General features: G+C 41.8%; 1 protein-coding gene across 1 annotated transcript in view; it reads left to right on the top strand.

Moving 5' to 3' along the window:
- The window catches only part of LOC138245864 (cilia- and flagella-associated protein 337-like), a 1,005,044-nt gene that overhangs the window by 229,049 nt on the left and 763,214 nt on the right, over positions 1-12,781 (top strand). The window contains 1 exon segment of the mRNA XM_069199842.1: positions 7,562-7,820. Coding sequence (XP_069055943.1) covers positions 7,562-7,820 — 259 coding nt within the window.

A 12,781-nucleotide genomic window follows, 5' to 3' on the forward strand; every position in this document is an offset into this window, starting at 1 on the left:
CAGACACTGAAATACATTTTGGGGCCCTCTTACGGGGGCCCCTGCCGTGCCCATGCCATTGGCATGGGCACGGCAGGGGCCCCCAGGGGCCCCGCGGCACCCCCTACCGCCATCCTGTTCATGGCGGCTTTCCCGCCATGAACAGGATGGCGGTAGGGGCTGTCAGAATCCTCATGGCGGCGGAGCGCGCTCCGCCGCCATGAAGGATTCCCCCGAGCAGCGGTAAGTCGGCGGGAGCCCGCCGACTTGCCACTTCTGACCGCAGCAGAACCGCCGCGGTCAGAATGCTCGTGGGAGCACCGCCAGCCTGTTGGCGGTGCTCCCGTGGTCGGTGGCCCTGGCGGCCACCGGCCGCCAGGGTCAGAATGACCCCCAAAGTGTCTTAAGTCTTTTAAAAGCAAACAAAGTCTCTTTCAAGCACAAAGTAGCTGGTTCGCGTGAAAAATCTTCGCAAAGGGGCTGCAGAGGAGGAGAAGCGTGGAAACAATGGGGTGTGCGTCGATTTCTCGGGCCGCACACAGCAATGTGTCATTTAGTTTTCACGCAGGGATGGCTGTGCGTCAATTACTGGCGTTAAGTCGTGGATCCTCTTTGAGTTGCGGTTTTCAGACACCCCAGGGATGGTGCGTGGATTTCCTGTGCTGGCAGGACGAAGCAAAAGGAGCTGCAATGATCCGGTGGGCGCTGCGTTGACTTTTCTACTGCACGGCAGGCACTGCATCAATTCCTCTCTGGAAGTCAGGCTGTGTCGTTCCAGCTCAGCTATGCGCCGATCCAGTTGGCTGTGCGTTGAATTTCCAGTTGCTACGCTGGCGCTGCGGCAATCTTCTCGTTGCAAAGTCGGGCTGCATCGTTCCAATTTGGCTTGCAGTGCAGGCTGTGCATCGCTTCTGGTAGGCTGTGCGTCAGATTTCACCACACAAGGAGTTCTATCTGAAGAGACGAAGTCTTTTTGGTCCTGAGGCTTCAGGGAACAGGTGGCCAGCTCTATCCAAGCCCTTGGAGAGCACTTCTTCACCAGAGAGCAGCAAGGCAGCAGGGCAACAGCAAGGCAGCAGTCCTTCACAGAAAGCAGTCAGGTGAGTCCTTTGGGCAGCCAGGCATTTCTTCTTGGCAGGATGCAGGTTCTGGTTCCAAGTTTCTTCTCCAGGAAGTGTCTGAGTTGGAAGGGGCAGAGGCCCTGTTTATATACCCAAATGTGCCTTTGAAGTGGGGAAGACTTCAAAGAGTGGCTTAGAAGTGCACCAGGTCCCCTTTCAGTTCAATCCTGTCTGCCAGGGTCCCAGTAGGGTGTGTGGCGGTCCTTTGTGTGAGAGCAGGCCCTCCGCCATCCCAGCCCAGTAAGACCCATTCAAAATGCAGATATATGCAAGTGAGACTGAGTATCCTGTGTTTGGGGTGTGTCTGAGTGAATGCACAAGGGGCTGTCACCTAAACCCAGCCAGACGTGGATTGTAAGGCACAGAAAGATTTAAGTGCAGAGAAATGCTCACTTTCTAAAAGTTGCATTTCTAAAATAGTAATATTAAATCCAACTTCACCAGTCAGCAGGATTTTATATCACCATTCTGTGCATACTAAATATGACCTTCCTACTCCTTTCAAATCAGCAGCTACCACTCAAACAATGTATGAGGGCAGCCCCAATGCTAGCCTATGAAGGGAGCAGACCTCACAGCAGTGTAAAAACGAATTTAGGAGTCTTACACTACCAGGACATGTGAACTACATAGGTACATGTCCTGCCTTTTGCCTACACAGCACCCTGCCCTTTGGGTTACCTAGGGCATACCTTGTAGGCTTGGCAAGTACGTTTAAACGCCAAGTCGAATTGGCAGTGAAACTGCACCCACAGGCCTTGCAATGGCAGGACTGAGACATGGTTAAGGGGCTACTTAAGTGGGTGGCACAATCAGTTCTGCAGGCCCACTAGTAGCATTTAATCTACAGGCCCTGGGCACATATAGTGCACTCTACTAAGGACTTATAAGTAAATTAAATAGTCCAATGTTACCATGTTTAAAGGGAGAGAGCATATGCACTTTAGCGCTGGTTAACAGTGGTAAAGTTTGCAGAGTCTAAAAACCAGCAAAAACAGTGTCCTAAAAGTGGAGGGAGGCAGGCAAAAGGTTAGGGGTGACCACCCTAAGGATGTCAGGTCTAACAGGGTCCACTTTCTATCTCTGTGAAATCTCACAAGACTGATTGTTACCTAGAAAACATCTCATTCAAGTAGTGGTCAATGGGTTGCGATGTGGTTACACTTCAGTAAGTTTTCTAAATGGGGATGGCATAGTGACTAAACCCTCAATGCTAGAGATTCTAGAGAACATATTTCTGGGTAATGTTCTGGGAAGGAATCCCAACTTGTTCTGAATTCTTAACATGTCTGAAACCAAGTATTATTGTTTTGTTTCAGAGTGTGCCACTCACAAACATGTGAAAGACATGCTCAGTATGTAAACTGTTTTTTTTGTCTCAAAGTTTTCACCAGATCAAAAAATTAACCTAAAATCTTTTCTCAAAACATAAATAACATGACCCACCTATAAAATAGCATTTATATACTTACTTAGATCGTACTCTGAGTAAGTAATTGCTTACAATGCAGAACATCTGACTTTTGGATAGGATAATCATTCTTTTCAAGTTGTCTTCTGCATTTACTAAATTGTCCAAGTCACATGCTGAAAATAATGTACAATCTTGCACTATAATAGGAACACTCCTTTGGAGATGGAATAGTACTCTAAGCAACCACTAGTATGGAGTGGTAGAAGTAGACTTCTCTGGGCTATTTCAATATGTGACTAACAACATCACAAATCAGTGGCCAAAGGGGGCTGACACATTCAAGCAAGTGCAGGAGTATGATGGCCTCGTGATGAAACATTAATCGCACAGACAACAAAGTGATCAGTGACAAAGTGGATAGTGGACGATATTAAAGTATAATAAAAATATAGACTAATGTCTGTTAAAAATTGAGTTGTTGGTTGGATGGGATGTTGACCCTGTTCAAACAACTGTCACAATCCCTTTCCTCATTATAAAAGAATGATTAGGTATGCCTTTGGGTCCTGAGGCCATAAAGGACTTGGAGATAGTAATAACCTTTAACACTGAGGGCTACAAGGTAAGCTGAAGTTCATTATAGCCTTATAGCTCGCTGCTGAGGGCTATACCAGTTGTTAAAGGCCTTGAACCTGAGCTATAGGCCCCCCCTGCGGCTCAGGTCTGTATAGGAGAGGGCCTTTAACAAACGGTATAGCCTGAGGCTGAAGAGCTATAAGGCTATTAGAACATTCCACCCACTGAGGGTACAATGTTTTAACTTAAAAAGGGAGAAACAGAAAGACAAACATTGGAATGTTATAGCTCTGGGCATATACCAGCCAATATAGGTCCAGAGCACTCCACTGTCTTCAATGGAGCTCTCAACAATGCAATGTTCTAATAGGACATACACTATGCTGAATCCTAAAACAATTAATCAGATTCCAAAATTCATCTTTTCTGATTTTCATACATACTACACTTTACAAAATGTATCACACCTATTATATGTCTATGCAGCTAAGAATATAATAAATATTAATTTACCATGTCATCTTAAAACTATTTCTGTGAGAAACTTGGTTCCCAGTGCCTTATTGTAAGAGATTGTGTTACTTGTTGAGAGGGGCAAAACCTACTTAAGCAGCACCCACAATCAATGTCAGGCTGAACTACAGAAGTCACTAAATTAACCTGTGCCTAACTGTGTGGTAGCTTGTCACAAAAGCAGTCAGGCTTAACTGAGAGGCAATGTGTACAGTATTTATGAGCACACAAACAGTAATAAAGTGAAACCCAGATCGCCACCCAAAACACCACAGATGTCATGAAGACCATCCACTCAGGTCACCCACCAACCGCTGCCCGCATTACATTTTCAACCTCAGCATTGATAGCGTGAGCAGCAGACTCACAGACATCCTCAACCAATCATTCAAATAAACCACCTACCCAGACAACTGGAAACATACAACACCCCTGAAATGGATTGCATTGTTTCTCTCTGAACAAGCTCAGAGAAACACCTCCCACCTTTCACTTTGCAACCCAAGCCCATCATTTATGGAGTCCCCCAAGGATCCTCCCTTAACCGTACCCTCTTCAACATCTACATGACCTCCCTGGCCAGCATCCCACAAGGCCATGGGCTGAATATCATCTCCTATGCTGACGACACACAGCTGATACTTTTGCTCTCCAGAGACCATGCCTCGGCTAAAACCAATTCCCACCTCTACATGACCGTTATCACCGACTGGATGAGGGATTACTGCCTCAAACTGAACTCTGACAAAACTGAGTTTTTCTGTTTGGCAACAGCTCCTCCCCACAGAATGACTCCTGGTGGCCCCCCAGAACTAGGGACCCACACCGACAAAACACGGCCAGAACCTGGGAGTCATCATAGACAACAAATTAGACATGAAGAACCAATTCAACACAATATACTCTTCCTGCTTCCACACTCTTTGACTACTATGTAAGATTTTTTAATGGCTTCCCACCGACTCCAGGTGCACAATCGCAATGCTGATACTATGTAACTCCACGCGATGATTTGAACGCGGGTTACGACTTATATAATATTCTGTTTTGATAGGTTGCTTGCACAATATTTCAATATACGTTATGATTTGATACAATAAGATATTATTATAATATAAGGATTGAACTTTCCGGCTATATAAAGATTTGGAATAAGCCCTGACGAAGTCTTTAAGATTATTATCTTATTGGGGCGTTTGGCTGTTGATTCATGAATATTGGATCGATGAACGTCTTCATTTTCCGAAATTATCTGCTCTTCTGAAAGAATAAATTGAGTTTCTTTTCATTCATGAATTCCTGTGCGTCAGAGAAATTTATTGTATTAATTTTGGCACCAAATATGTAATATGGACCATGAAGTATTCACTTCAATATTAAGATTGATACACGAGTGCCGTGACATCTGTTCTTATTGCTATTAGTTTCCTAGGAAACACCAGAGGAGATAGGAAGATCCTCTTGTCATGAGCACCGTGCCTGCAATGTTTGTCATGTAATATTGTGGAGATTTTTCTGTGAGCGCTTAGTTCCTATGTGATTCTTCCTATTGTGTGTATGTCTTTTGCACAATCGCAAAGGACCTTGTCACAAAAAGATTTCAGATCATCCAGAACACAGTAGCCAGGCTCATCCTCAACCTCAACCTTCCAAGGCTGACCAATATTTCTTCACACCTCAGAGACCTGTACTGGCTCCCCATACATGTGCCAATTCAAGTTGCTGACTCTCACCTACAATGCCCTACATAACCAAGGTCCAGCCTGCCTCAACTACTGAGTGAACTTTCACAGACCTCTCAGACACCTGTGCTCCACCTCCTTTACCTCGCCCACACACCCCGCGCATTTGCAAGAGCAACTTTGGAGGACAAGCTTTCTCCTACCTGGCAGCAAAATCCTGAAACAATCTCCCCCATTCACCTAAGAGCATCTCCTTCTATCCAGGACTTCAGGAAACGACTCAAGACCTGGCTTTTCGACTGAGCTCCGTCTGAGACCCACGCAGTAGTTATGTAGCCTGGATACCCTCACAGGTGACAAGTGTGCCTACAAATGTTTGATTGATTGATTGATTTATTAAAAGACATTGGCAAAGCCAGTGGCTTTCACATATGCAAGACATATTGCTTTGCTAATGATTGCTATTTTTAATACATATATCATTTTTTTAACTAGGGAGACAAGCACTTTATTGCAATGCATAGATGGGTGGAAGTGATCTTTTGACATTCAAAAGGAAACAGCCTTAATGTCAGACTTTCTCAGTTTAAATCAATGTACATAATATTAGCATTTATTGGGACATATCGCAGCCTAGCCACAGTTAAGAAACTAATTAAATGCACAACATCGCCTGAAGCTAAAGTGTCTAAAAACAGTTAACATGAGGCACATTTTCAAACATAAGAAACCCCAGTTTCAGAATAAGGGCTGAATGCTGACTCTTTGCAAATAACAGGTCTTTAATTAGCTAATTTTTCATGTCAAGGAAACAGGTGGCTAGGAACCTGGCATTACCTAAAAAATGTTGGGTGTGTGCGTGGTGTGTTATGAAATATTTGCTGAGCACAGAATAACAAGCAGTGCCGGCTGCCTCTCTGCCCTGATCCAGCCCCAGGCTCATGCCCAGACCCTCAAAGGGAGTAGAGATCATTGAGGGGCTGGGATCACAAAGGGGATGCCGACAATGGCACGGGTGCTCCTGAAACCCTCCTGGAAAGAGTGTGTTCAGTAAGCTGGAGGATGCTACCCCGGGTCGTTTAGAATCGTGTGTGTGGTGGGTACCGGAGCAATGTGTCTTCAGTCATCTGGAGCCTGCTCCCCAACATGTCCACCATGACACAACTGATACTGAACTACAGACACAAAGACACAATGTGCGCATACTTAAAAGGCAAGATAGGTCAGGCAAATACGTCGATCTACAGACACCGACATTTTTGAGAATTGGGAAAGATTATTCAATTCGCAAATGAGAATATAATTAACAAAATAAAAAAACACGAAGTTATACCCAACAGCTATTTACCCCAATGATCAAATGAAAGTGAATACAGACTGGACAATACTGTATTACCTAGTTTGCAACTGCACCACCACAACCTGAGCATTTCAGGTCTGATTACACATGACCACGTGCAACAGCCATGCAAACCATAACTGGCAACCAAATGCAGTGTTTATGACCTCACAATATGTAACCCAATTAATAATAACACAAACGCAAAATGTTATTGAACCGCAAACCATACTCACATCAATTAATAACACTACATAAAAGTGATAAGGGTAATAATGCGATACTTAATAACTGTTAGATGATTTACAACATTTATACATGCACTTGCCTAGTTAAGGGTGAGGTCAGGAGTATCTCATTTGTTGTGCCAGTTCTGGTTTGCATAGCTTTTGTGGGAGTTATGTATTGTAGTCAACGATAATTTCCGATTTCCAGTGCTTTATTATTTTAATACATAACAGTAACTACACTTTAACTTTGTTTTTAAGTGAATGTCTTACGTTTTTAACACGTGCTAATGTGTTATAACAAAAGTTATCCAGCATTTCACTTTATATTTTGTTTTTTCAATTACTCGTATTAATAGCATCCTTGAGTGTTTTTATTGTACAAAAAGTAATGATATATAAATCTATATTTCTCAGGGAACTGATAAATATTAAATATTTCATGGTTCCCAAAACCACTGTGTAAAGCCATTTAGAGCTTAGCAATTGTCCGGGCTACTTAACTTATAGAGGATGAAGGACCACATTATGTAGCATGGGTGTCTAAATCATGCGCAAATATGCAAATTATGTGGGACGGAATGTCAGTATTATTTTTATTCTTCGAACATACCTAAAGAATATGTAGAGGTATCATCTCCACTGATTTAAGTAACCTTTTGTTTATCGAGAATCGATCAGTTATGCCTCACATCTGTTTGTGTTCAAAGTTTCGACCATACTGAGCAGCTGCGACTGGAAGAGGTACTGCAGCTGGCCGATTTGCGGCTCCTAGAAGAGGCGTTCGCTAACCACCACCTCCTGGAAGAGGAGAAACACCACGAAACCAGTGGGAAACATTGCTGTAGAAAACGCCCACAAAGAAGCCAGCATCCTGGAAACCTAACTCTGCCAGAATTTCAGAAGGTGCTTTCAGAACTGCTGGGATCTGAAAGCTGGAACAATCAAATGGAAGTGTTATTCAATAAGGTACGTTTCCTGGACCATGATTCGGGTACTTAAATAGATTTATTTTGCCCTGCTTCTGAGCAGCTGAGGCATACTAAATAAATATTTTCTCATCGAGTTGAACTGTGGGGTGTTAGACCAATAAAAACAGAGAATTTGATAACAGGAAACAAACACTCGATTCATCTTGTCTGCGCAATGCAAATCTATTTCTACTTGATATACTAGACCCAGCCAAGTGTGCCCTATGTGTATCTCTACTTGATAAACTGGATCCACTCACTTTGGCCAATGTATTTACGCACTTGATTCACTAGATAAGCCCAGTCAGTCCAACGTATGTGTGCATTTGATACACTAGATCCGTCCAGTCTGCTCAATGTATCCTTGCACTTGTAACTTGGACAGGTGGTTTCCAGTCTTTCCTTTGCGTACAAAAGCCAGTTCCTTAACCTAATTACAGGAGAAAAGTTTACTTTCTAGATATCCCTAAAATTCAAGACAATTTTGATGATCAAATGACTATCTAAATTAATAGTTTTTGAAAAACGTATTTGGAAGCTTAAGTCCTACAGTCCAACAGCGGAGCTTCAATTGAAAGGATAGGCTGGACACATAATATGTTTGTTTAAGCTCTACACCCGTCTGACAATGGGAGACCTTCACAACAGGGCTGAATGCCTCTGAAACCACAGAGACACTAAACCAATGAGAACAGGCTGAACTGATTAAACAACATAGTTTGGCCCCATGCCATTCTTCCAGTCAGTCATAGACCTAATGTCATGACAGGGAATTGCCACCAACGTGTTCCAAAGAGGGACATTGTCGCATATAAAGGAAAGAAACTAGAAATGTTCTTGTCAAAACCACCCTTGCACACAAGTTTGTCAGGCTCCAGTTTCTTTTCTTGGATGGTGGGGAAGTACATAGGTGCATATTTAAGAAAAGTGGGTGCTGCACCCAGTGCAGCACCACTTTCCTTGCACCCCTTAGCGTCCCTCTACTGCCACCAGGTGTGCGAGGTATTGCAAATACAGTGCACCATGGCGCAGAGTAGGGGGCAATAGCATCAACATTTTTGAGTGCTGTTTTTCAGTTGGTTGGAGGTTAAAATTTTGGTATCTCTTGTCAGTGTGTCTATTTATTTACTTGTGTTTTGAACATTAATCATTCCTAGTGAAGGAACATTTGCATCTTTTTCTCAAGAAACACTTTGGGATGAATGTCCTATGTCTACCAAATGCGTGATTGCTATTTCATGAGGGCTAGTGGTTAAAAATCTTAGACCCTTACACTCAAGGTTAAGAGTTGAAGTCTAGAAGTGGGAGAGGCTAATTTCCTACTTTAATTTCTTTTCAACTTCAAATATTGAAGGTACATACCAAAAGGTTATCTCACTCTTTGTACTTGACAAATACATTTTTCTTTTCAATTTGCCCAGCAATATCTCATTCTCAGTCTATTATTCATCAAAGCCTAAAAGCCGATCTCTCTCTTGCTCTCTCTCTCAATGTTTCTCTGTCACTCTCATTTTCTAAATGCCCCTCTCAGTTTGAATCTCTCACTTTCTCTTTCTCCCTTCCATCCCATAATGGGGTGGAAGGGAGAGAGAGAGAGAGAGATTAGTATTGCAATGATCTCTCCATACAATGACTTCAAAGCGTTACCCTTGCAAGATGTTTGGTTCAAATGTTATAGTTACGTTTTGATGCCCAGCACAACAGTGTCACTTCTGGCCTACTGGTACAGATCTTGTATTGTTACTTTGAAGGTTCTAATCCTGTTATTTCATAGCAGCATGTCTGTTTATTTACTTGTGTTTTGAATTTTAAACATGCATGATGATGGAACATTTGCGTCTTTTTTCCATCACAATTTTTGGGTTGCATGTCATATCTTTGTCTGGAGATTGCAGGTAAAAAGGTTGCCAGTGGGCTTCTGAATAAAGTCTCAAACCCTTAACCTGAAGGATGAGCGATCTACTCTATGTGTGTCTTGGGTCATTTCCCTGCTTTAAATTCTTTTCATCTTCAAATATTTAAGTATGTACCGAAAGGTGATCTCACTCTTTTTATGACACAAATTCATTTTTCCTTCACTTTGTCAAGAAATATCTCATTCTAAGGAAACCATCCATCAATGCCTAAACCCCTCTCTCTTATTTTCTCTCTGTCAATCTCTTTTTCAAAATGCCTCTCTCTCTCACTCTCTCTCTTACTTGCTGTAATGGGAACTTTCTCTCTTTCTCTGTCTCTCTTCTATCCCATAATGGGATGGAAGAGAGAGAGAGAGAAAGATTGGTATTGCAATATGCTCTGCATACAATGACATCACAGCAGCAAAATGTTTGTATCTCATTTTATAGTTACAGTTTGATAAACAGCAACACAGACTCATTTCTAACCTACTGATAAAGTTATTGTACTGTTATTCAGTTGGTTGGATGTTCAAATCTTGGTATCTCATGGCAGTGTGTCTATCTATTTACTCGCGTTTTGAATCTTAAACATTCCTGGTGAAACAACATTTACGTCCTTTTCCCATCCAAAAGCTTTTGGATCAATGTCAAACCTATGTCTGGAGAACCAATGGAGAAGGGTCAACTCTGGGCTAGTGGTTAAGGTCTCAGACCCTTACACTGAAGATTGAGGGTTGAAGTCTAAATGTGTTGGTGGCCAGTTCCTGGTTTTATTTTATTTTTCAACTTCAAATATTCAAGGTACATACTGAAAGGTGATCGCACTCTTTTTATGAGACAAATACAATTTTCCTTCAATTTGTCAGAAAATATCTCACTCTATGTACATCATTCATCAATGCCTAAGTCCCCCCTGATCCCCTCTCTCTGTTTCTCATTTTCTACTTGTCAATCTCTTTCTCTAAATGCCTCTCGCTGTCTCAATTTCTGAATAGCAACACAGACTCATTTCCAGCTTACTAGCAAAGTTCTTGTACTGTTATTCAGTTGGTTTGCTGTTCAAATTGTGGTATCTCGTGGCAGTGTTATCTATTCATTTACTTAGTTTTGAATAATAAACATTCCTAGTAAAGGAAAATTTACATCTTTTTCACATCAAAAGCTTTCAGATGAATGTCAAACCAATGTCTGGAGAATTCATGGAAAAGGTTAGTCTTGCAGTGGTTCCCAACCTTTTCACTTCTGTGGACCCCCATGTTATCAATACTGGAGCCCTGGGACACCCCACTGAATCATTATTGGAACCGAGGGACACCCACTGAGTCAATACTGATAGCTGGGACCTAATATTATTAAATTTTTTAATCAGCTGCGGACCCCCTGATGAGGCTTCGCGGACCCCCAGGGGTCCCCGGCCCACAGGTTGGGAACCACTGGTCTATGGGCTTATATTAACAATTATGAGTTCAACTCTATCTCTGGTGGTAGCAAATTTCCTGTTTTAATTGCTTTTCAACTTCAAAAATTTGAGGTACATACAGAAAGGTGATCTCACTTTTTTTATGAGACATTTTTCCTTTATTTTGTGCAGAAATATCTCATTCTAAGTATATCAGAAATCAATGCCTAATCCCCCTCTCTCTTATTTTTGCTCTGTCTCTCTCTGTGTCAATCTCTCACCTTCTCTCTTTTTCTCTCTCTTCTCCATCCCATAATGGAATGAAAGCAGGATGAGAGAACGTTTTATATTGCAATATACTCTGACAATGACTTCAAAGTGTCACACCATCAAAATGTGTGTTTCAAATTTTACATATACATTTTGATGAACAGCAACACAGATTCATTTCTGGTCTACAGGTAAATTCTTGTACTGTTATTCAGTTGGTTGGAGGCTCAAATCTTGGTATCATGTGGTAGTGTCTCTATTTATTTACTCCTTTTTTTAATATTAAATATTCTTAGTGAAAGAACATTAACGTTTTTTCCCATTAAAAGCTTTCGGATGAATGTCAAACCTATGTCTGGAGAGCCTAGGGAGGAGGGTGAACTGTGGGCTAGTGGTTTGGGTCTCAGACCCTTACATTGAAGGTTAAGGGTTCAAATTTAAATGTGGTATTGGACACTTCCCTCTTTTAATTTCTTTTCAACTTCAAATATTTAAGGTGCATGCCGATAGATGACCTTACTCTTTTTACGAGACAAATACACGTGTCCTTCAATTTGTCAGAAAATATCTCATTCTAACTACATCATTCATCAATGCCCAACCCCCTCTCTGTTCCTCATTTTCTATCTGTCAGTCTCTTTCTCTAAATGCCTCTCTTTGTCTCAATCTCTTACTTTCTCTCTTTCTCCCTCCCAGTTCTATCCCATAATGGGATGGAAGAGGGCGAGAGAAAGATTGGTATTGCAATGTTATGTGCATACAATAACTTCAAAGCGTCACACCAGCAAGATGTTTGTTTCAAAATTTATAGTTAGATTTTGATAAACAGGAACACCTAATCACTTCTAGACTACTGGTAAGCTGTAGTGCTGTTATTCAGTTGGTTGGCGGTACAGATATTTGGTATCTCCTGTCGGTGTGTCTTTTTAATGACTTGTGTGTTGAATATTAAATATTTCTAGTGAAGGAACATTTACGTGTTTTTCCCAAGAAACACTGTGGAATGAATGTCCTACCTATGTCTGCCGAGAGCACGGTTAACAGGCACCAGTGGGCTACCTGGTGGTTAAGGTCTCAGACCCATACACTGAAGGTTAAAGATTCAAGTCTAGATATGGTAGTGGGTAGTTCCCTCCTTTAATTTCTTTTCAACTTCAGATATTCTTTCTACATGCAAAAAGGTGATCTCACTCTTTGTGCTTGACAAATACATTTTCCTTTTCCATTTGTATGGCAATAACCCATTCTCTGTCTATCATTCATCAAAGCCTAAAAGCTGATCTCTCTCTTGCTCTCTCTCTCAATTTCTTGCTGCCAATCTCTTTCTCAAAATGCCTCGATCTGTTTGAATCTCTCACTTTCTAACTCTCTCTCTCTTTCTTCCATCCCATA

This window comes from Pleurodeles waltl, chromosome 7 (genome assembly GCF_031143425.1).
Source record: "Pleurodeles waltl isolate 20211129_DDA chromosome 7, aPleWal1.hap1.20221129, whole genome shotgun sequence".
In the NCBI taxonomy this organism is placed as follows: Eukaryota; Metazoa; Chordata; class Amphibia; order Caudata; family Salamandridae; genus Pleurodeles; species Pleurodeles waltl.